The sequence below is a fragment of the Schistocerca gregaria genome, chromosome 5, assembly GCF_023897955.1.
Source record: "Schistocerca gregaria isolate iqSchGreg1 chromosome 5, iqSchGreg1.2, whole genome shotgun sequence".
In the NCBI taxonomy this organism is placed as follows: Eukaryota; Metazoa; Arthropoda; class Insecta; order Orthoptera; family Acrididae; genus Schistocerca; species Schistocerca gregaria.
This window is the reverse complement of record NC_064924.1, coordinates 399,020,499-399,043,547: the sequence shown is the minus strand read 5'-3', so window position 1 is coordinate 399,043,547 and position 23,049 is coordinate 399,020,499. Positions and strand designations below refer to the sequence as shown.

General features: G+C 41.1%; 1 protein-coding gene across 1 annotated transcript in view; it reads left to right on the top strand.

Moving 5' to 3' along the window:
- Positions 1-340: 340 nt before the first annotated feature.
- The window catches only part of LOC126272606 (integrin alpha-PS4-like), a 493,607-nt gene continuing 470,898 nt past the window's right edge, over positions 341-23,049 (top strand). The window contains exons 1-2 of the mRNA XM_049975549.1: positions 341-546; positions 20,199-20,299. Coding sequence (XP_049831506.1) covers positions 344-546; positions 20,199-20,299 — 304 coding nt within the window. The 5' untranslated portion in view covers positions 341-343. The remainder of the gene's footprint in view (positions 547-20,198; positions 20,300-23,049) is intronic.

The window sequence follows — 23,049 nt, the reverse complement described above, 5'->3', positions numbered from 1 at the left end:
AGCTGGTTCACTTTTTTTGCGAGGCAGTGTACTTACAGATGACAACGTATATGGGAAATAAAACATCTGCTTTGAGAAAAGTCAGCGCTCTTCTCCTTACACTACTCATCTGCTGTTTTTATTTACAACTTCGTACCAGGCGTTTTGTAACTTTACCCAGAGCACTATCAACACCCTGTATACTGGTTAAGTTCGATCATTTTACGCACAGACCGGCTCTCAGAAGGTGAGTACAGCCGCCGATTCACTGAAAGACGGCGTTGTAAACAGATAAAGTGGCAGGTATCAAGAGATAATCAGCCGAACAGCGAGCCCGCTGCTTCAGTCTCGTGCTCGGCGCGCCATGTGCGAGAACATTTCAAACGATGTGTCTAAAATGCCGGCGAAACAACTGATACTGTTGATCTTTGTTCGTGGCGTTCTGTCATTTAATTTAGATGAACAGCATGCCGTAACATTTCCATCAGATGCACAGACTGTTATTTCCAGTGACGCCAGCTATTTTGGATATGCTGTGGCTTTTCGTTCGGCAGACACTTCGAAAACGTGAGTATTTTATTTATAAGCGCAGCACATTCTACATCAATCTGAAAATACAAATAAAAAAACTAGAAACGTATTTCTAAAGCTGAATGCAGTATTGTATTCCGTGTCGTGGCTATATGCGTAACAGAAATGTGTACTATTTTTGCAATGTATTTGACTTGGTAAGAAATAACTCAGTAATACAGTTCAGCTTTCAGAATTTTATATTTATGGTGCTGCCAGTCACTGATTGAGTTGGTTGCTGGTGGTGTGGTTGTTAGCGTCCATTAGTCTTAAACTAAGAAACAATATTTTCTTATAGTTATTGCTCGTTGTTTACTTTTACATAAATATTGGAAGTTGTAAGGAATTTCAGCAAAAGTGCGTTGTGTTTCGTCGAATACGTCTAAACTTCTGGGTTACAGACATGGCCGCCCTCTGGGGAAGGGCCCTTCTGGGGATCTAGCATACAAAACTGTTAGTTCATTGCAGAGTTCTCACGTACTTATAGAACTGACATTCCGTGATTTTATTAAACCGTATACTTAGCGTTGGTGATGTACCCTACATTCCCTCTAGCTGAATCTGATCGTGGGTTACTCTTTACAAAAAAAAAAAAAAAAACAAAAAAACTCCAAAATGTAACTTTCAAAAGACATTTTGTTGAACTTTAATTATGACTGCCAATATTAAAAAGTAGAATGCATAAAATAATGTTATACATCCATTAACAAGGTAAGAAGTGAGGCATCTTAAAAGCAAAGCGTTGTAGATGGCAACAAAGTTGTATGGGCGTTTTTAAAGTTATATCCTATTTATCCACTATGAAGACTTTTGATCAGACCTATGTTTTTCTCGTTATTTTTGATGATATCCAGAAGGATTTTTTCCTTAGTTCTTTGTATCTACAGCACTTTTTTTTTTTACAAATTTGCAGTACAACCCAAAGCTATTGATGTATGAATAGAAGAAATCTCTTTCGAGACAGTTTTCTAACTTGATTTCCTAGGTCATCCGATCAGGTTGACTGAATCACGTGAGGATGTTATTAAGATTATTAACACAAATTTTTTTATTTTTATGTATTTATTAATAATATTAAAAGACGCATTTTGTTCGTAATAATGAAATTTGCTTACGTTTTGGTTAGGGAAGTATTCTATCTTGAGTATAATATTCTGTACTGGCACAAATTGAGTGGAAGATTATGAGTCATTTAGCTTACAATAAGCTTTGTGTATCTTCTGTCAGATACATTTATTGGGCCTCAATACATTTTCGAAGTCTCCGAATTAATTACAGAAAAAATATTACTTTTAAAATGTCGCCCCTACTAAAAGAAATTTCTGCGGACGGACATGGTACCGGAGTAATAGGAAGTATACATATGGGCAGTGTCTTCGTGATATCTGGCCTTCACATTTGTACTCATAGTCGTCGTTCATATAACATGATTTGAAAGCAGCCAGCTAGTGCGCAGAAATGATTACTTGACTTGATCAAGTTATTCGGTTCACTACAAAATATGTTTAATGGACACTCAGTGATACTGTTTGTTTCATGTTTTTGTACTCATATTTTTTGTCTTTCGCTGACGATCCTCTCAACGAATGCTCACATCACATTAAAATTACATTTCCGGACAGCGTTAACATTGTGTTACACACATTGTGCCTTGGAATTGCAGGAGACAGTTGACGAAATTATTTTCAACCTTGGTGATTTTAGTTACATGTTACATGGGCATTAAGCCGTGGTGTAACATATCTGTTTGTCAGGATCTTACCTTGATACCACACAGCCACCAATTTTGATCCCTAATTCTGCAATAAAAGCTCAATCATTAATACTCGTGGATATACAAGGAGACCACAGCAATTCGAAGCCACAGGAACAAATTTAGCAGAAAAGGACTGAAATTAAACAAATTATATGCCTTGAGCTGAATATAGCTGATGACACCAACTCTTTTACAACACGTGAGCTTTGACACCTATCGGATGACATCTACAGGGTGTTACAAAAAGGTACGGCCAAACTCTCAGGAAACATTCCTCACACACAAAAAAAGAAAAGATGTTATGTGGAAATGTGTCCGGAAACGCTTCATTTCCATGTTAGAGCTCATTTTAGTTTCGTCAGTATGTACTGTACGATATCATAATTTCATACGGGATACTCTACCTGTGCTGCTAGAACATGTGCCTTTACAAGTACGACACAACGTGTGGTTCATGCACGATGGAGCTCCTGCACATTTCAGTCGAAGTGTTCGTACACTTCTCAACAACAGATTCGGCGACCGATGGTTTGGTAGAGGCGGACCAGTTCCATGGCCTCCACACTCTCCTGACCTCAACCCTCTTAACTTTCATTTATGGGGGCATTTGAAAGCTCTTGTTTACGCAACCCCGGTACCAAATGTAGACTCTTCGTGCTCGTATTGTGGACGGCTGTGATACAATACGCCATTCTCCAGGGCTGCATCAACGCATCAGGGATTCCATGCGACGGAGGGTGGATGCGTGTATCCTCGCTAACGGAGGACATTTTGAACATTTCCTGTAACGAAGTGTTTGAAGTCACGCTGGTACGTTCTGTTGCTGTGTGTTTCCATTCCATGATTAACGTGATTTGAAGAGAAGTAATAAAATGAGCTCTAACATAGAAAGTAAGCGTTTCCGGACACACGTCCACATAACATATTTGTGTGTGAGGAATGTTTTCTGAAAGTTTGGGCGTACCTTTTTGTAACATCCTGTATATCTGGGCATTGCGGAGTTACATCTAAACATTTGGAATTGCTGAGCGAACGAAATATATATAGCCTCTCATGATGTCTGTAACACTAGTAAACGGAACGCCTTAGACAACAGGCTAATACTCATAGTTACATTATGAAGGCTGTAAATACCCGCTGTGAAACCTTGGGTTGTAGAATTTTCAATGTTTGAATGAGGATAATAAGGAGTGCTGAGTCATCTGAATGATGATTGGGCCATAGTGACAATCTGCCACCAATATGTAGAGCATGATGGAACACAAAGTAAAAGATTTCAGTTCCCAGTACAGTGTTAGCAATGAGGCTAGTACCGTTTGATTTTCTTTGCCTCATTTCGGAAAATAATTTGGTATTTTAGCTTGCACCAGACACAGGCAGTCTGTTCTCCATTTGCTCAACTCTGTTATACAGAGGTTTAGAAAAATGTGTTGTAATCGTAGTAATTTGTGTTTTATTTGCACCACTGTCTCCAAATTTTCAGCTTTTGTGAATTATCTGTGTAATATCATAGGCCAGAAAAGTTTTACAGCTGCTTATACTAATTCTTGTTTCATGCCTCTATTGCCTGCGATGTTTCTATAGAGCCCGTCACAGCATTTCAATTCCTCTCTCTTATTGTTGAGCTCATGCTATTTGCTTTTTCATTCATGTTGTCTATGTGACATCTAAATGATTCATGATATGAGAAATCTGTTTATATCTTCAAAATGTAGCAAGAATAAATACACCTTTTGCCCATGTATAGTGTCTTATTGTGTATCCCTGTGTTTTGCGGTTAGCTTCCCTAACTGACGTAGGATAGGCTGGAAAGTACTTGCCTCTCTTCAATATCTTTAGTGTCCTGGCAAATCAATGGGTTCAGACGCGTAGCCGATTTAAATTTTGTTCCCTACATTGATGTATATAAACTACTGGCCGTTACAATTGCTACGCCACGAAGATGACGTGCTACAGACGCGAAATTTAACCGACAGGAATAAGATGCTGTGATATGCAAATGATTAACTTTTCAGACCATATACACAAGGTTAACGCCGGTGGCGACACCTACAACGTGCTGACATGAGGAAAGTTTCCAACCGATTTCTCATACACAAACAGAAGCTGACCGGCGTTGCCTGGTGAAACGTTGCTGTGATGCCTCGTGTAAGGAGGAGAAATGCGTACCACCACGTTTCCGACTTCGATAAAGGTCGGATTGTAGCCTATCGCGATTGCGGTTTATCGTATCATGACACTGCTGCTCGCGTTGGTCGAGATCCAATGACTGTTAGCGGAATGTGAATCGGTGAGTTCAGGAGGGTAATACGGAACGCCGTGCTGGATCCCAACGGCCTCGTATCATTAGCAGTCGAGATGACAGGCATCTTATCCGCGTGGCTGTAACGGTTCGTGCAGCCACGTCTCGATCCTTGAGTCAACAGAAGGGGATGTTTGCAAGACAAGAACCATCTGTACGAACAGTTCGACGACGTTTGCAGCAACATGGGCTATCAGCTCGGAGACCATGGATGCGGTTACCCTTGACGCTGCATCACAGACAGGAGCGCCTGTGATGGTGTACTCAACGACGAACCTGGGTGCACGAGTGGCAAAACGTCATTTTTTCGGCTGAATTGCCGGCCGCGGTGGCCGAGCGGTTCTAGGCGCTTCAGTCCGGAACCGCCCGACGGTCGCAGGTCCGAATCCCACATCGGGCATGAATTTGTGTAATGTCCTTAGGTTCCTCACAAGCTACTTCTAATCAAGCTGCGGGCCTATGGGGTATCGTCTCAGTTGTGCGACTGGATTCGTGATTTCTTGTCAGGAAGGTCGCAGTTCGTAGCAATAGACGGCAAATCATCGAGTAAAACTGAAGTGATATCAGGTGTTCCCCAGGGAAGCGTCCTGGGACCTCTGCTGTTCTGATCTATATAAATGACCTGGGTGACAATCTGAGCAGTTCTCTTAGGTTGCTCGCAGATGATGCTGTAATTTACCGTCTAGTAAGGTCAACCGAAGACCTGTATCAGTTGAAAAGCGATTTAGAAAAGATTGCTGTATGGTGTGTCAGGTGGCAGTTGACGCTAAATAGCGAAAAGTGTGAGGTGATCCACATGAGTTCCAAAAGAAATCAGTTGGAATTCGATTACTTGATAAATAGTACAATTCTCAAGGCTGTCAATTCAACTAAGTACCTGGGTATTAAAATTATGAACTACTTCAGTTGGAAAGACCTCTTAGAAAATATTGTGGGGAAGGCGAGCCAAAGGTAGCGTTTCATTCGCAGGACACTTAGAAGATGCAAGAAGTCCGCTAAAGAGACAGCTTACACTACACTCGTTCGTCCTCTGTTAGAATATTGCTGCGCGGTGTGAGATCATTACCAGGTGGGATTGACGGAGGACATCGAAAGGGTGCAAAAAAGGGCAGCTCGTTTTGTATTATCACGTAATAGGGGAGAGTGTGTGGCAGATATGATACGCGAGTTGGGATGGAAGTCATTAAAGCAAAGACATTTTTCGCCGCGGCGAGATCTATTTACGAAATTTCACCAATTCTCTCTTCCGAATGGGAAAATATTTTGTTGAGCCCAACCTACATAGGTAGGAATGATCATCAAAATAAAATAAGAGAAATCAGAGCTCGAACAGGAAAGTTTAGGTGTTCGTTTTTCCCGCGCTGTTCGGGAGTGGAATGGTAGAGAGATAGTATGATTGTGGTTCGATGAACCCTCTGCCAAGCACTTAAATGTGAATTGCAAAGTAGTCATGTAGATGTAGACGTAGGTTTAAGTAGTTCTAAGTTCTAGGGGACTGGTGACCTTAAATGTTAAGTCCCATAGTGTTCAGAGCCATTGGAACTATTCGGATGAATCCAGGTTCTGTTGACAGCATCGTGATGGTCACATCCGTGTTTGGTGACGTCGCGGTGAACGCACATTGGAAGCGTGTATTCGTCAACGCCATACGGGCATATCACCCGGCGTGATGGTATGGGGTGCCATTGGTTACACGTTTCGGTCACCTCTTGTTCGCATTGACGGCACTTTGAACAGTGGAGGTTACATTTCAGATGTGTTACGACCCGTGCTCTCCCCTACATTCGATCCGTGCGAAACCCTACATTTCAGCAGGATAATGCACGACCGCATGTTGCAGATCTCTCCAGATCTCTCACCAATTGAAAACGTCTGGTCAATGGCGGCCGAGCAACTGGCTCTTCACGATACGCCGGTCACTACTCTTGTTGAACTGTGGTATCGTGTTGAAGCAGCATGGGCAGCTGTACCTGTACAAGACATCCAAGCTCTGTTTGACTCAATGCCCAGGCGTATCAAGGCCGTTATTACGGCCAGAGGTGGTTGTTCTGGGTAATGATTTCTCAGGATCTATGCACCCAAATTGCGTGAAAATGTAATCACATGTCAGTTCTAGTATAATATGTTTGTCCAATGAATACTCCTTTATCATCTGCATTTCTTCTTGGTGTAGCAGTTGTAATGGCCAGTAGTGTAATTGAGCGGCTTTAGTTGATCGCTGACAACTGCAGTGGGCTAAGTGCAGCAGCTTCATGGGTGAACCTCAACCAGTAACGTAACGCGATTTTGTAAATGTTTCTAAGGCAACATCTACTTGTTGTCACAACTCTGTAGACGGCTTTTGTTTCGCCCACAGCCATTAGTGCTTCTTGAAAGCTGCCTACAGTGCTGGGAGCTGTTAGGGATCTTCTTATGCCTTTTTGACTATAGGGAACAGTCAAATGCCTATCTTATTACCCAACAAATAGTTCTGTTAACTTCTTAATAATTGTTAATTGCAGATAGAATTGTGGTCAATGGCGAAACATAGAAATTTTTTGTACACCAGCTAGTTAATGTTTAGAAATAAAAAAATTACAAAACCTTTAAGATCGTGGAAGAAACGCAACGACGGGCTGAGTCCCGCTTCATTATGAAAGTACTAAGTATGGCACAGAACATTACTTTCAATATCAAAGTTCTTGAAGCTAACTATCAAAAAGTTTTAAAGCTCCAAATTCCTCTGCACACAGTGAGCCCAAGACAGTAACGCGTAAAAATTTACAGGTTCAAATGCAATTGTGCACAAATACTACAGTTCACATGGATATCGACTGCAATATTTTTGAGTCCAGACGTTGTAGCTGCTCACACTTAGAGGCAACGACTAACTACCGAAACTTTTCTAAGTTTTAAGAGCTCCTGCACAAAATTTTACCAAGTCCACAAAACCGTCACCCAAACAGTTTCAATCGCCTAAGGCTGCCACTGACACGCCGCTCATACAACCATACATCCAACCACGACCAACTGTCACAATCAACTGTCTCAAGCCAATATGGCTGCAACTGCTGACAGTATATGTTTTGGCAGGTAGCAATGCGGGTGAAGGCACCTATTCACAGCCCGACGGGTCGGTCAAGCTGCTCGCCAAACATAGCTGCGATCTGCCCGACTGTGTGTGTACATCGGTGAGCTCTTGGCAGAACCTGGCTATCTGTGCTGATGAAGTGTGGGCTCGTAGATAGCGGTCGGGATAAGCAGGGAGAAGCTCGCTGGAGGAAATGGCGAACCACAGACTCAACCATGACTCCATTGACCTCATATAGGCGAGTGGATCAGGGCTGTCCACTCAGAGAGTGGGTCAGTGAACCTGTGAGTCTGTGTGAGGAGGCCTTAAGCAGCAGTTCGCTGGTTAACCAATGCACCTACATCATGGATCCAACTGCGAACTTTCATCCATATACAGGCGATTGGGTCAGGGCAGATCCATTTGGCGAGCAGCTTGGATGACCAGTCGGCCTGTATATGGTCACCCTTACGGGCAGGTGTGGCTAGCCGCGCTGTTTTCACAAGTGAGGAGGTAGCGAATGGAATAGCAAACGACACTCCAACCTTTTGCAATTGGTGGAAACGAGAGGCCATGAAGCAAGTTGACTAACAGGACGACACAGGTAGTCTGGAAGGTTACTGCCACTAGATAAAACCTGGCTATTTGGCCGTTGCAGTGTGCTGGTAGTGTGAAGCACAGCCAAGGCTCGGAGTCAGTGGCCGAAAATCCGTTTCACATCCAAACATTACAGTTACTGGTTAGGCAAAAACATAAAATGAGAGGTACAAATGGTATTCAAAGGTGTGTCTAAGCAACCTCTTATTAAAAATAGTACTAAAGACACTGTAGATGTAAGACTGGATACCTATTGACTTGATAAATTAAAAATTAATAAATTCTAAACACCTTAACTGATTTGAAAGAAATAAATATTCACAAATAGCGCTTTAACAGTTCTATCCAAGTACAATTCCATAATTTTTATCAATGTAATACATTTTGAATTGTGAATCAGAATGTCAATCCGAGAAGTAAAACCATACTTTAGCCCAAAGTAAATTACAATTCAGTAAAGGTAGTGGTAGTATAGGTAGTAGGCCACTGTAGCTGTCTATAGCCATGTACTTTCATCAAGTTTTAGATTATTTATTTTATGGCCTTCATTGGACCACTCTAGTCAAAAATACAAAGTTGTAAGCAACTTGTTACACAGGGATACAATTTGGCTCAACAATAACTTAATATGATATTTAGGTAATATAATTATCAGAGTCTATTCTTATATGAAAGGTGTTTTGCTCTTCTGTCTGCCCAATATTTCTTCAGTCTTTCAGATATTTTCTTTCTTTCTTCATCTGAGACCACTCTTCCTGTACTCCTGTTATTGATTTTTATTTGTAGTCTGGTTTCCAGGTCTTGAAGTATTCTGGTTTTCTCTATCTTGTTTTTTAGGTCATCTACTGTAATTTGGAGTTCTTTTATATCTTCCTTTATTTCTGTTATCCATTTAATGTCGCTCTTGCTATTCCGCAATTTTTGTATTATTTTTTTACTAATTCTGTTCTCATCAGATGTCCAAAGAATCAGATGCGTTTCTTTCTGATCGTGCTCATAACTAGTTCTATTTTCTTATACACTGTTTCATTTGATGCTATAGTCCAATGTCCATTTATTTTATACTTTTTATTTATACATGTCCTACTTACTCTTCTTTCTATTTTTAGTATTCTGTCAATTTCTGCTGTATTAGTTGTTTTGAAGATACTTTCAGCTGCATACGTTATTTCTGGTTGTGTATATGTTGAAGATTAGGTGGGTAGATCACGTAACTAATGAGGAGGTATTGAATAGGATTGGGGAAAAGAGAAGTTTGTGGCACAACTTGACTTGGTAGGACATGTCCTGAGGCATCAAAGGATCACAAATTTAGCATTGGAGGGCAGCGTGGAGGGTAAAAATCGCAGAGGGAGACCAAGAGATGAATACACTAAGCAGATTCAGAAGGATGTAGGTTGCAGTAGGTACTGGGAGATGAAGGAGCTTGCACAGGATAGATTAGCATGGAGAGCTGCATCAAACCAGTCTCAGGACTGAAGACCACAACAACAACAACAACAACAACTGTTTTATAGTGTTTTAATTTTGCATCTTAGATAGGTTTCTTTTGTTGTATGTAGTTTTGGTAATGTAATTTGCGTAGTTCAGTTTTTTTATTCTATTCTGCCATGATGGCTTCTCATTTAGATTGTATGTTATTATTTCGCCTAAATATTTAAATTTATCAACAATTTTGATTTCCTGTTCTTCTGTTGTTATTTTGCTTGAAAGTGATGGATCAGTTAGCATAATCTCCGTTTTTTCAAATGATATTCTAAGGCCTACTTTCTCTGCTACTTCTTGTAGTGATTTCACTTGTTGCCTGGCTTTTGAACGGTGTTGGCTAGGAGAGCAAGTTCATCAGCGAATCCCAAGCAGTTTAAGCTAATATCATCTTTTGCACTTCCAATTTTTATCATCTTTGGATTGTCCTTGTACCAATCTCTCATTATGTATTCCAATGCACAGTTGAACAGTAATGGTGATAGGCAGTCACCTTGTCTTAAGCCTTTTTTTATGAGGAATGTTTCCGAAATTTCTCCTCTATACTTCACTTTTGATTTGTTATTGGTTAGAGTAAGTTGTATTATTTTAATTAGTTTTGGATGGAGTTCTAGATTTCATAAAATTTTTAATACTGAAGGTCTGTGGAGACACTCATATGCCTTCTTAAAATCTACATATGTTATTGCCAGAGGTTTGTTCCGTTTCTTGTAGTATGCCATAATCAATTTTACACTAATTGTCTGCTCTGCACAGCTTCTCCATGGTCCGAAACCTCCTTGATATTCCCCTAACTCCTGCTCTAATTGCTCCTTGATTCTTTCATATAGGATCTTGAATAGAATTTTGTGCAATCTAGGAGAGAGATTCCTCTGTATTTGTCTGGGTTGCTCTTATCTCCCTTTTTGTGTAGTGGGTGGATGATAGCTGTGGTCCAATGTTCGGGGAATCGTTCTGTTACCCAAATTTTTGTTAGAGCTATGTGTAAGGAGGTCTTGACTGTGTCACTTGCATACTTCCACATTTAAAAAAAAACCTGATCTTCTCCACGTGCCTTATAATTTTTTTGTTCTTTAATAATTTTTTCTACTCCTTGGAAAGCTGGAGGGTCTAGTTTGTTAGGTTTGGTTTTTATTGTGGCATTTATTTTGATTTGTAAAGGTTCTTTGGGTTCCTCGCTATTCAGAAGTTTGTTAAATGCTTTTGCCTTGGTTTCTGCATTTTCCTTGTTGCTGTGTGTCATTCTTCTACCTTCATCCTTCAGTATTATTAGTGTAGGGGCCTCATATCGTTGTAGTTGTTTCCCAAAGATTTCATCAAGTTTAATAATAATTAGTAGCAAATAAGGCTAAATCACTGTTTAAATGTAAATAACAAAAAAAACAAAGAATCTCAGCTAAAATCTAGGGACACTAAAGGAAAACTCGTCCTAACTGACATGCAACATGTGTTGTAGCAAATAACATAAATATAAATTTGAGTAATTCGCAATGACAGATTACGTCTATGTAGGGGCAGCAGCCATATTGGCTCTGACAAGGAATCTCTTGACTGCGAGGTCGCAAAAGGTGAATGATGTTTACGAGATTGGACGCCCCACATGTTGTCTATCATGCAACTACAGTATTGGCTACTAATGGCAACAGAGGGCAGAACTGGCAGTATCCAGTGGTGAGCACAGCATGAGGCTACAGAGCGTAATTGAACTGCATAGTTGACGACTAACTCACCACATTGCTATGGTGCTACTCGTGTTGATACAAAGTAGAGCAATGATAAAGATAAACGAAGCAAACATTGCATTATATCTACAACAATAGTTGTAGGAATTTCGCAGAATGAGAAAGAAGCGGCAAACGAAATATTAACGTTTCTGTAAGATGAATCAGTGGAATGTTTGGTGTCGTATCCATTCGACTGTACATAAAATGTACTTGAGGAGTAAAATGCTGGCGATATGTGCTTAACAAGTAGAGTTGTGTTGAATCAGGTGTCGAGTCATATAGTTCATCAGTTTTCTCGGGCAGGGAGCCACAAATCCCATCTCCAGTGAAACTTGGACAATCGTTATCTGAGGAAGGGGCAATAAACACAATTACGTACATGGAAGATAATCCGCAACTTAGTGAAAAAAAATTATGAACAGATTTCCAATAAGTCCGTAGCAACATGACTGTGTAGTGCTTAAGAAAAACGACGGATATTCAAGTGAATACAAGGAGCACTAGTTACAAAAACTGGCGTCTGCGCGTTTGAAGGTTGCTCAATGCAATTTATAGGATTTGGATGATAATGACCAATTATGTTATACACGTCAAACTGCGCATGAAATAAATTACAGTGATTTCAAGGAAAGCATTGGTTGGTTGCCTAACTTCAAACAGTACTACAGAATAGGAAGACGTAAAACAACGAAATTTCAAACAAAACAACTTGACGATGCGCGGCGAACGGTGGAATCGGCCCGAAAATTTATGGATGATACAAAAAAACTTACCCCATCGTGCAGAAAACAATTTGTTATCAACTCCAGCCAGTCAGGATTTTAAACAGAAATGCATGTGAAAGGAACCCTGAAATTAGGAGTATCAAGGGAGTTGTATGAAGATCACTAACATCAATGCCTTAGCGCATTCGTACACAATTACGTCGACTGTTAATCTGGATGGTAAATTGCCTGGAGAGTTATTTATTGACTTGCGAGAAGCTGGAGGTGCTCTGCAGCCTACGATTCTTTTTCGTGAGTGTGATCTTGCAAGGGCGGTAGGGAATATTTACGACACAAGAAGCAAGAGTGGGAAACTGGCGTAAGAGAACTACAACTGTGGTTTGAACATTGTTTTTGGTCAATAACTGGTCAAAATATCTTGCTTTTGCTTGATTTCTGGTTTGCGTATAAAAATAATACTCCTTTACAGCAAAGTATCCCTCCTGAAGGGAGTATGATATTTTAATTCACCACCTGCAACCGCTGTATAAATTCAGCCCCTGGATGTTTATTCTTTCCTTGCCTATAAAACACATAATCGCATTATCTGGAGCTACGCCTGAAGGGTAGCCAGTTTCACGATAAGCTCCACTACAGTCTAGATGAGATTTTCAAAAAAAAATGGTTGAAATGGCTCTGAGCACTATGGGACTTCTAAGGTCATCAGTCCCCTAGAACTTAGAACTACTTACACCTAAATAACCTAAAGACATCACACACACCCAAGCCCGAGGCAGGATTCGAACCTGCGACCATAGCGATCTAGCGGTTACAGACTGTAGCGCCTAGAACCGCACGGGCACCCCGGCCGGCTGAGATTTTCACTCTGCAGCGGAGTGTGCGCTGATATAAAACTTCCTGGCAGGAGTTCGAGTCTCGGTCCGGCACACAGTTTTAATTTGCCAGGAAGTTTCCACGACAGTCTGTTTCGCATTCGATGTCATGCTGACACGCTTCTTCAGTTCTCATCACCCTCTTACAGCAATATGATTCTGTATGAATTCTTTAAGAGTGGATAACTAGCTGAACCTCCTACACGATTTGTAACTTCCAAGGAGACACCTTCATTCCTGATGGTGTGAACCTTTGAGGCCACGGCGGCTTGCCATTGTTCATTCGTTCTTCATGGTGCAAGTTAATGGTTTGTTTTGAACATTACTTGAATGTCGACGATGTCCATTTTGTGCAGTGTAATACGTACATCCCATAAGGGGTTGATCTTTGTAGCTCCCAGAGACTCATTTTCTATCACTTTTCTGATTCACATGGTGAGTCATTAGCATTTAATATTTTTCCTGTGATAATTGTTAACACAACACTTTAAATTAAGCCTTACTAAAGATTGAACTCAAGGGGTTGCTTGTGAGAGTTGGTCGAGTAGCAGTGGTACAGTGTCTGATTCTGTGTTGTTAACTGATTCTTTAGCAGTCGTTCTCGATATCGACACTGCTGCTTAGACAGTGTCATATGAGGAAAACAAAGAGCTTTGGGTGTGTTTCTTCAGTATGTATAGAGAGTGGCAATCCTCGTCGGAGGTAAAATCAAGACACCATTCAACTGGGATATGAGAAAAACGCTTACGAAATCCTTGTTGAAAAGCACTAAGAAATAAAGACAAGGCGTTTATTCTTTAAAAGAAATTAGTCCACTACGGGCATCATTCCGAAGACAATTATTACAAAAACAAGAAAAATTTTCTGTTTTAAAATCGAATGTTTTACTTGTGCATACCAGACATGTCTTACCTATTCATTCAATGCATGATCAGTGGTCTATAATATAAATAAAATTATTTAATTACAAATATTTTGAGGATTGAATATTTTTCTTTATACTAGAGACCACTGAAGATGCCTAGCATGAATAACTGAAATACGAGGGTCAGTCAAAAAGTAATGCCTCCTATTTTTTTTTCTACATTTAATTGTCAGGAAATTTAAATGCAATTACATAGGTTGAAAACCACAACATTGAGGATCATTTTGTCATTTTTCAATGTAATCTCCGCCCATCTCTACAGTTTTGGTCCATCTTTGAACAAGGGCATGTATCCCAGCACGGTAAAAATCACAGCTCTGCTTCCTAAGCCATTGATGCACGGATGTTTTGACGGCCTCCTCATCTTCAAAATGAATCCCACGATGAGCTTCTTTTAGTGGCCCGAACAGATGGAAGTCTGATGGTGCCAGGTCAGGGCTGTATGGGGGATGAGGCAAAACTTCCCATCCAATTTTGACAATCTCGTCAGAGGTGTGACGACTGGTGTGTGGTCTTGCATTGTCATGCAAAAGAAGAACATCTGCCATTGATTTTGTTGGGCGAACTCGCTGAAGACGTGCTTTAAGTTTTTTGAGGGTTGTGACGTATTGAACAGAATTTATTGTGCATCCCTGCTCCAAAAAATCAACCAGAATCACACCCTCTGTATCCCAGAAAACTGTTGCCATAACTTTCCCTGCCGATCGCACAGTTTTGAATTTTTTCTTCCTCGGCGAGCTTGTGTGACGCCACTCCATTGACTGCCTCTTTGATTCGGGTTCAAAAAAATGCACCCATGTTTCGTCCCCGGTCACAATTTTTTTCAGAAACTCATCTCCCTCCAAACGGAAGCGCTGCAAGTGTTGGGAGGCTATTGTTTTCCTTGCCTCTTTATTCTGATCGGTTAACATTCTTGGAACCCACCGTGCACAAACTTTTGAGTACCCCAATTGTTTAATAATCGTGATCACACTGCCTTTACTAAGAGAAATAATGCGACACACTTCATCTGCAGTCACCCGACGGTCACCACGAATGATGTCATCAACTTGCTGAATGTTGTGTGGAGTCACTGCACTCACCGGCCTGCCGCTCCGCTTTTCGTCAGTCAACGGTGTTTGCCCTTCAGCTTCCTTACAACGACGAACCCATCGTCTAACAGTGCTGACATCCACTGTCACAACACCATACACCTTCTTCAGTCTTTCATGAATGCGTATGGGCGTTTCACCTTCTGCATTCAAGAATTCAATCACACAACGCTGTCTCAAACGAACATCGATGTCGGCCATCTTACAAACTTCTGCTGTGCTGCCACCTGTTGACACAGAAAGTTACTACTGCAGTGGATTGCAGAAGAAGGTTTGAGGAATGGCGCCAAATTCAAATTTTTCACTTAACTTAATTTTTTTAAGTAGAAAAAAAATGGGAGGCGTTACTTTTTGACCGACCCTCGTACATTTGGCACACACAAATTAAATATTCAGTTGCAAAAGGCGGAATATTTTCTTATCTACATGATAAAACATAATTGAAGTAACAACTGAGGAAAAATAGCTGCAAATATTAGCAAATTTATTTGTAATCAGAATACAAGGGGCAGTCAAAGAGTTTCTTTTCGAAGGCCATATAGTCCCAAAGCGGTATGCCAACCAGGCAAAACAGCCATTAGCATTGAGGTAATCGTCCTACAGCCCACCAGTCTGAAGATACCCATTTGGTGAAACACCCTATCCTGCTGCATGAAGAGGTCCGTAACAGCTTGTCGACTAGAACCTCCCAATTGAGACTGGCCTCCCAGATCGACCGCCGTCTTGTGTTGAACAGCGACCAGCATGGAACTTAACGCACCATTCCACAACGGTGGTTTTCGACAGGCATGCTGACCCTACACATTCTTTATTCTCTAATGAATGTATGTCAATGTTTGCAGCCAGAAAAAGAATAACAGCATTTTGGTCTTATTTGGACGTGTTTGGTAATAACGTCGCCGTTTCACGTTTCTGCATTTACAACACCTCGGAAAGGCATGAATACCACACTACCACCCTGCCTACAAATTGGTGCTGATATACTCCCATTGTAGTAGCCCTAGCCCTACTTTGTGTATATGCTGCAGCAGCGCCCTCAAACGGAAACGTTTTGATCGCCTCTTATATAGTATCTTTGTTGATCCATTATGGACAGTGAGACAACGGGCACGTATTTCTTAATACAATAATTTACCAACAGCCGTATGTATTATAGAAATTTATTTTGTGAACTTCTTATATGCTACCAGTTTCGGCATTACATTGATGCCATATTCAGGCCCCTGTACAATGAGTAGAACAAATGTACTATTATAAAAATACATAGAACATACGTTAACAACTATGTTAACTATGTAAGAGGCTCAAAAGGACATATATATATATATATATATATATATATATATATATATATATATATATATATATATCATTATAACTATATGTAACATTAGGGCAAATATTCTTCTGCATATGTCGTGCTGTTGTTAATAGTTTCCACTGTTTTACTCGAATATAGCATAATAGATGAACAAATGTATACGCTGTTGTTCATAAACCCGTACAACATAGTAGTAATAGGCCATGCATCACAACAATCAAATGTACTGCATACAATCATATGCCCAGTGGAAGAATTTTTTTAAATGATTAACTAATATAAATGAATAATAAAATAAATTAAAATACAATAAAATGTGACATAACCATATCAGAATACATAAGTTACATATTTGTGGCCTAGGTCGTGTTATGTTATCGTTCCACACACTGTTGACAAGTCGAACAGCAGAACACAGTTTTTTATCAACCTGGTGGTTGAAGATACCCGCCTCATAAAACACCGTGTTCTGCTGTGTGAAAAACTGTTACTTCCTGCAACAACATGCTCAGTGTTGCGTCTTGTATCGAATCGCGACCAGTGTGGAACTTGGAGCACCATTCCACAGTAGTGGTTTTCGACAGACACGCTGTCCCATACACGTTCTTCATTGTCCTATGGACGTATATCGATGTTTGTCCTTCGGCAGCAAAGAAAAGAATAACAGTACGTTGGCCCTGTTTGAACGCATTTGGTAATAACAAGAGCCATAGTTCAAATTTTTGCATTTACCACATGCATGTCGGAAAGATACGAATGCCGCACTAATCCCTTGCTTTCATGTCGGTGCTTATATACCCGCATCGTATTGGCTGCAGCAGGGACTCAGGTAGAAACTGTTTGATCGGACCTTACAGTCTCATATGACGATGACAGATCAATGTGGCAATAGTCGTTCTCCTCGAAGCCTCTCCACATCGATACATCCATCGTGATACTGTATGCAGAGCCGGGACTCGTCTGAAAAGACGACATGATGCTGCTCCTGCGCCCACTGGTATCGTTGGGTGCACTATTTTCGGTGTGCCGCTCTGTGCTGCAGCGTCAAGAGAAGCCACAACAATGATCACATTGTTGACAGGTATTGGTTGGTGAACGTAGTTACACTGTCCATGTGGATGTTTGTCATCTACATCTAAATCCATACTCCGCAAGTCACATGACGGTGTGCGGTGGAGGGTACATCGAGTACCTCTATCGGTTCTCCCTTCTATTCCAGTCTCATATTGTTCGTGGAAAGAAAGATTGTCGGTATGCTTCCGTGTGGGCTCTAATCTCTCTGATTTTATCATCATGGTCTTTTCGCGTGATATACGTAGGAGGGCGCAATATACTGTTTGACTCCTCGGTGAAGGTATGTTCTCGAAACTTCAACAAAAGCCCGTACCGGGTTACTGAGCGTCTCTCTTGCAGAGTCTTCCACTGGAGTTTATCTATCATCTCCGTAACGCTTTTGAGATTACTAAATGATCCTGTAACGAAGCACGCTGCTCTCCATTGGATCTTCTCTATCTTTTCTATCAACCCTATCTGGTACGGATCCCACACCAATGAGCAGTATTCAAGCATGGGCGAACAAGTGTACTGTAACCTACTTCCTTTGTTTTCGGACTGCATTTTCTTAGGATTCTTCCAATGAATCTCAGTCTGGCATCTGCTTTACCGACGATTAATTTAATATGGTCATTCCATTTTAAATCAAGCCTAATGCCTACTCCCAGATAATTTATGGAATTAAGTGCTTCCAGTTGCTGACCTGCTATTTTGTAGCTAAATGATAAGGGATCTTTTTTTCTATGTATTCGCAGCTCATTACACTTGTCTACATTGTGATTCAATTTCCATTCCATGCACCATGCGTCAATTCGTTGCAGATCCTCCTGCATTTCAGTAGAATTTTCTATTGTTACAACCTGTCGATATACTACAGCATCATCCGCAAAAAGCCTCAGTGAACGTCCGATGTTATCCACAAGGTCATTTATATATATTGTGAATAGCAAATAAGCCCAGTTTCACTGAAGACACGTCTGTCCTGTCGGTGTTTTGGGGTTGTTGAGAACCTGTGTGGTGTTGAGTACAGCTACCATCAACCTATCGATTCAGCATTCGAATGACAGTCGTGGGATCCCATCTAATGCGAGAGATAATATCGTAGAAAAACAAACTGCTGCCCAAAGGGACCAACGATCCTGACGATGTGGTACTCCGACACACTTTAGTAGACTTTTCTCCTTCTTGCACTACGAATAGCACGATCCTCTTGTATGTCTCTTGCTGTCAAACCAACCGTGCAATCTTTCCTTGTATAGATAATGTAGAAGACTGTCTGCTAGCCACTTTGTCCAGTTTCGTTGAAATGCTAATCGTTTGTATATACAAGAATGCAGTACTCTTCGTGCCAGTTTGATATTTGTTGCATACAGCCTTCATTGTGTCGCCAGCGCTCGACTCGGAGGTAGGCCAGTTCGGATCCTGCTGGTGGAACTTTTTCACTTGCAGTACTTGGCCAGCAACGGGAGGACAGGTATTGGCGTAAAGCTCCTGATCACCAGCCTTCGCCCTTGATTAAATTCTAAACACCTCCGTACACCGGTGATATTGATCTGTTCGTCGCCTGGGGCGTTAAGCGGAGAGGCCTCCGTCGTGCTATTCGAGAGGAGTAGACCAGGCGCTGACACCGGGTTTCAGCCTCTCACTTCCTTTTATCGGTAACAACAAAGACTCAACACTACAGTGTACAGGCAAATCACATTCATGTAGACGACACAGCTACGCACTCGACACCTCATGCTAGGCCGAAGGACGGTAACGATAAATCATCTCCACTAGGACCTTGGTTATAACGGCAGTCATTGCTCTTTCCTTGACTATGGGACTACTCTGACTTTTAATGTCTTAAACATGACATAGACTATATTGGGTACAAATCTTATGCAGGGATGGAACTGTTAACGCAGTGTAGGAGGTGTGGGAGGAGGACGACGAAATCAAACTTCTCGAAAACGCGAAGACTTCAAAAGGGAATTAGATGCGTAATGAAACGTCTATTTTTCCCCCAGAGGGACCAAAAACATACCCCAGCAGAGTGGGATGGGGAGGGAGCACAATGGTAAACACTAACAGAAATGCAAGAATCGCTTGTACGATGGCAGTTAAGTTGCAGGGGCTCTCCCACTGCCCCAGACGATGACGACGTATTTGACTGTAACTTAGAGTACAGTTTAGCATCCAAAATTTACCTACTCCTAGGAAAATAGAAACAGTAAAAAGTAGCAGTCACTGTAAATGGGGTTCAATGTTTCCTGGCATTTCAATTTTGAGTTCTTTGTGTTCGAAAGAACAGGGATGCATACAAAATTAACGATGAGCAGGGCATCAGGTCCATAATATCTCGATCGTGAATGCTGTTTGGGAGATCAGTGTGTACTTTGTGAATAATCCCACAAAAGACCATGGGAAGTCTATCCTGCAAGTTATAATCCTCAAACTGTCTGGGATTTGTGAAAATGTCTGAGAAATTGAGAATATGGGAGAATTTATTAGCATGCACAGACTGCCTATGGGAGAGGGAAGACGAATATAGAAGGCGAATTGAAGTGCATTGTGTTTAAAGACATAGGAAAGGAACAGTTTTGGTTTTGGAGAGACGCAAGCTACACTGGTGAAATTAAGGCTGGGCAGTTGCGGCTTTGTGTGCTGCTCGTATGTGCCCATTGGCATCGAAGCTGCTTAGAGCGTGGTGAGAGGTACATTTTTGGGGCACAGACATATGAACTATGTGTGTTGATCTGTCTGACAGGTTGGTGGTGTCGGCGCCACGATACGGTGGCACGGGCGCTGTCTTCGCGTGCTCAATGGAAGACCTTCAGTGTGACCCCATCGTCATTTCTAATTTCACAGGTGAGGAGTTTCTTTTCAAAGCAGAGACAGCTCTCATGGCAATGTGTTTTTGCTCTTGTACAATTACTTATAAAAATAATATCCTTTTATTTGTAACCTATTGCAATTTAGAGTAACATGGTCAAAAGCGGTGCAGTTATTGGTAGCGGGCAGATGTAAAGGGATACAAATGGGAAACATGTTTAGTCATCTCAAGTGGCGCAGGTTTTTCTATGTATTATACGAAGTGTTTGTCCAAATCTACGTAGCTAAACTGGAGCGGCGGCTGTATGCACAGTGTCGCCCTGCTTGAGTAAGAGTCGCGCATTTCGTCACTGGATCGCTTAAATAAGCGCGAAAGTCACGGAGATATCTGTCTAGCTCCAATGGCATTCGGCGTGACGAAGACGTTGTGCGTTAAGGTTTGGTTTAGTATCAAAATTTCGAGGGCGTACGTTCCTTGAAGAGTCAATCAATATGTTGGTTTCTCCATAGCATATCTCGCGTAAAGACCATGAAGAGGAAATTAGAGAAAATGGTGCTCACACACAGGCGTTCCAACAACCATTCTTCCCGCGCACCATTTGCAACTGGAACAGGAAAGGAGGAACCGCAGTGATACCCTTCAGTACCCTTCGCCACACACCACGAGATAGCTTGCGATATGTAGATACAGATATCCATGTGAAAGTAGATGTAATGTATTTGTCATCCTTTGTCGATTCCCCCAAATTTTACATGCCAATCAGTCTAAACCTCTCAGTCCAAAAACCTATTCTATAACGCAATATTAGATGTATAACTGGATAATAGAATTATTGTAACACATCAGAAGTTTGTTTAATATAATCGGCGACTTTTAATTCTAAAAACGAGGACCAGCAGAAAGATAGCTAATAAAATGTCAGGAGAATGAAGGCAAGGAAAAGGAGAAAAGTCAGAATATTGCGTCTTCAGACAGTCAGGTTACTACTACTCTAGGATTTCTAGGTGCAAGAATCTGATACAAATGTGCGATGATTTAGTCGAAAAAGGTGTTGCCTTCAAATGTGAAAATTTATTATGGAATATATGTTGTTTTGTTGTTTTTTCTGTCGTGGGCTTCTGTCCGAAGACTGGTGTGCAGCAAATCAGATATTTCGGGGACCATTGGTAGGGCAAACATAAAACACTCGTATGTTTGCCTTGCCAATGATCATTGAAAAACTTGAGTCAGACGCAAATATGTACAATATAATATGGTTTGCATGCTATCGCGGAATACAACATTTTTTTCTGTTTGGATGATTTGAGAATGCTTTCTGATACCCGAAAGCGGTCATCATTTACAAAGAAAGAACTGAATTTCGCAACTTTGGTTGTTTTCTACACCAAACTAGTTAAAACAACTTGCTATCCCCACATGTCTGATATTGTCACTGAGGGAATGTTGCACTCCTTCTACACGGCTTGTTCTATGTCCTTGAAGATAGTAGGAATTTTTCAGTAGCAAATAAACACCACTGAATACTGCAGAACTGAAACAGACTCAAGTAAAACACCCACCCGCAAAGACTGTTAGAAGCGCTCACTCTCGTCATTTACCTAATTCTTTAGCAGTCCGGTAATTCCCATGAACTTGCATTTGTTTCATGATGTTCCAATTTAATTTACACAAATATTGAAGAGTCAGCTATAAACATAATTTATGCACATACGAAGTCGAGAGAGAGAGAGAGAGAGAGAGAGAGAGAGAGAGAGAGAGAGAAAGAATAAGAGAGAGACAGTATCTTGTCTTGTAACTACAGTAATGTTACGTACATCTGGGAAAATAGAAACATCATGAATATAAAAATAATCGTGAAATGTTATCGAGTATTCGATTTGCGCATCGTCGATTGTTACTGGAGTATTCAGCAGCTTGGACGACATAATACTTGTTTTGTCTGTGAAACTGTCCAACCATTATTCCGTCATTGACACTGGTGGTTGAAAAGTGTGGCTGTGTGTTAAATGACTTGAACAAGTCACTTTTTTTACTTTGTTTACGCTTTCATTTGTTTTGGACTTTCCTTCATCTTGGTCACATACGGTTATGTACTGATTATCAATCTGAGTATGTAGACTGTGCTTCAATACCGCTGCGGTCCTGTAGAAAATAGCACTTTTTTTAGTCACCTTCCATTTTCCTAGTCACATATAAATGTTTTACGGTGAGGGTACACTTTCTTTCGGTATCAGTAGCTCCTCGTTCCAGTATTCTGCGTACGTCATAAACGCCTGCCCCGGCCGTGATTTCTTTTCTGCTGTGCACTTGGACCCTGGGAGAGCAGCTGTTTCTGGCCACAACTCTGGCATCCCCCCCAACTGCACGATTTGTACGTGCATAAGATGAACGAAACACTGAAATAATTTTAACGATCTGGTGTCTAGTCCAAGTTGTTGCTTTTGAGGTAATATATTATAAAAGTCTTGTGGGACTCACAAATACACTGCATAACAAAAAACTTGAAGCACCCACAAGCTGAGGAGGAAACTTCGTGAACTGAGATGGTATGTGATATTAATTCGGTGATTACAGAATCAAGTCAACTCTGCAAAAAGAACTTGGCAGTGTGATACAACGCGACAGTATGACGTTGCACGCCTTCTGGCCTAGATGCACGCACAGGTTCGGTTGGGAAGGGTGTCACAAAGCAGTTGTGTCCTATTCTGACACAAACCGGTTTACAGGTATTGTAAGTGATCCTTGATATCCAGGATACTGGCTCTGGGGCTGAACTGACGTCCGA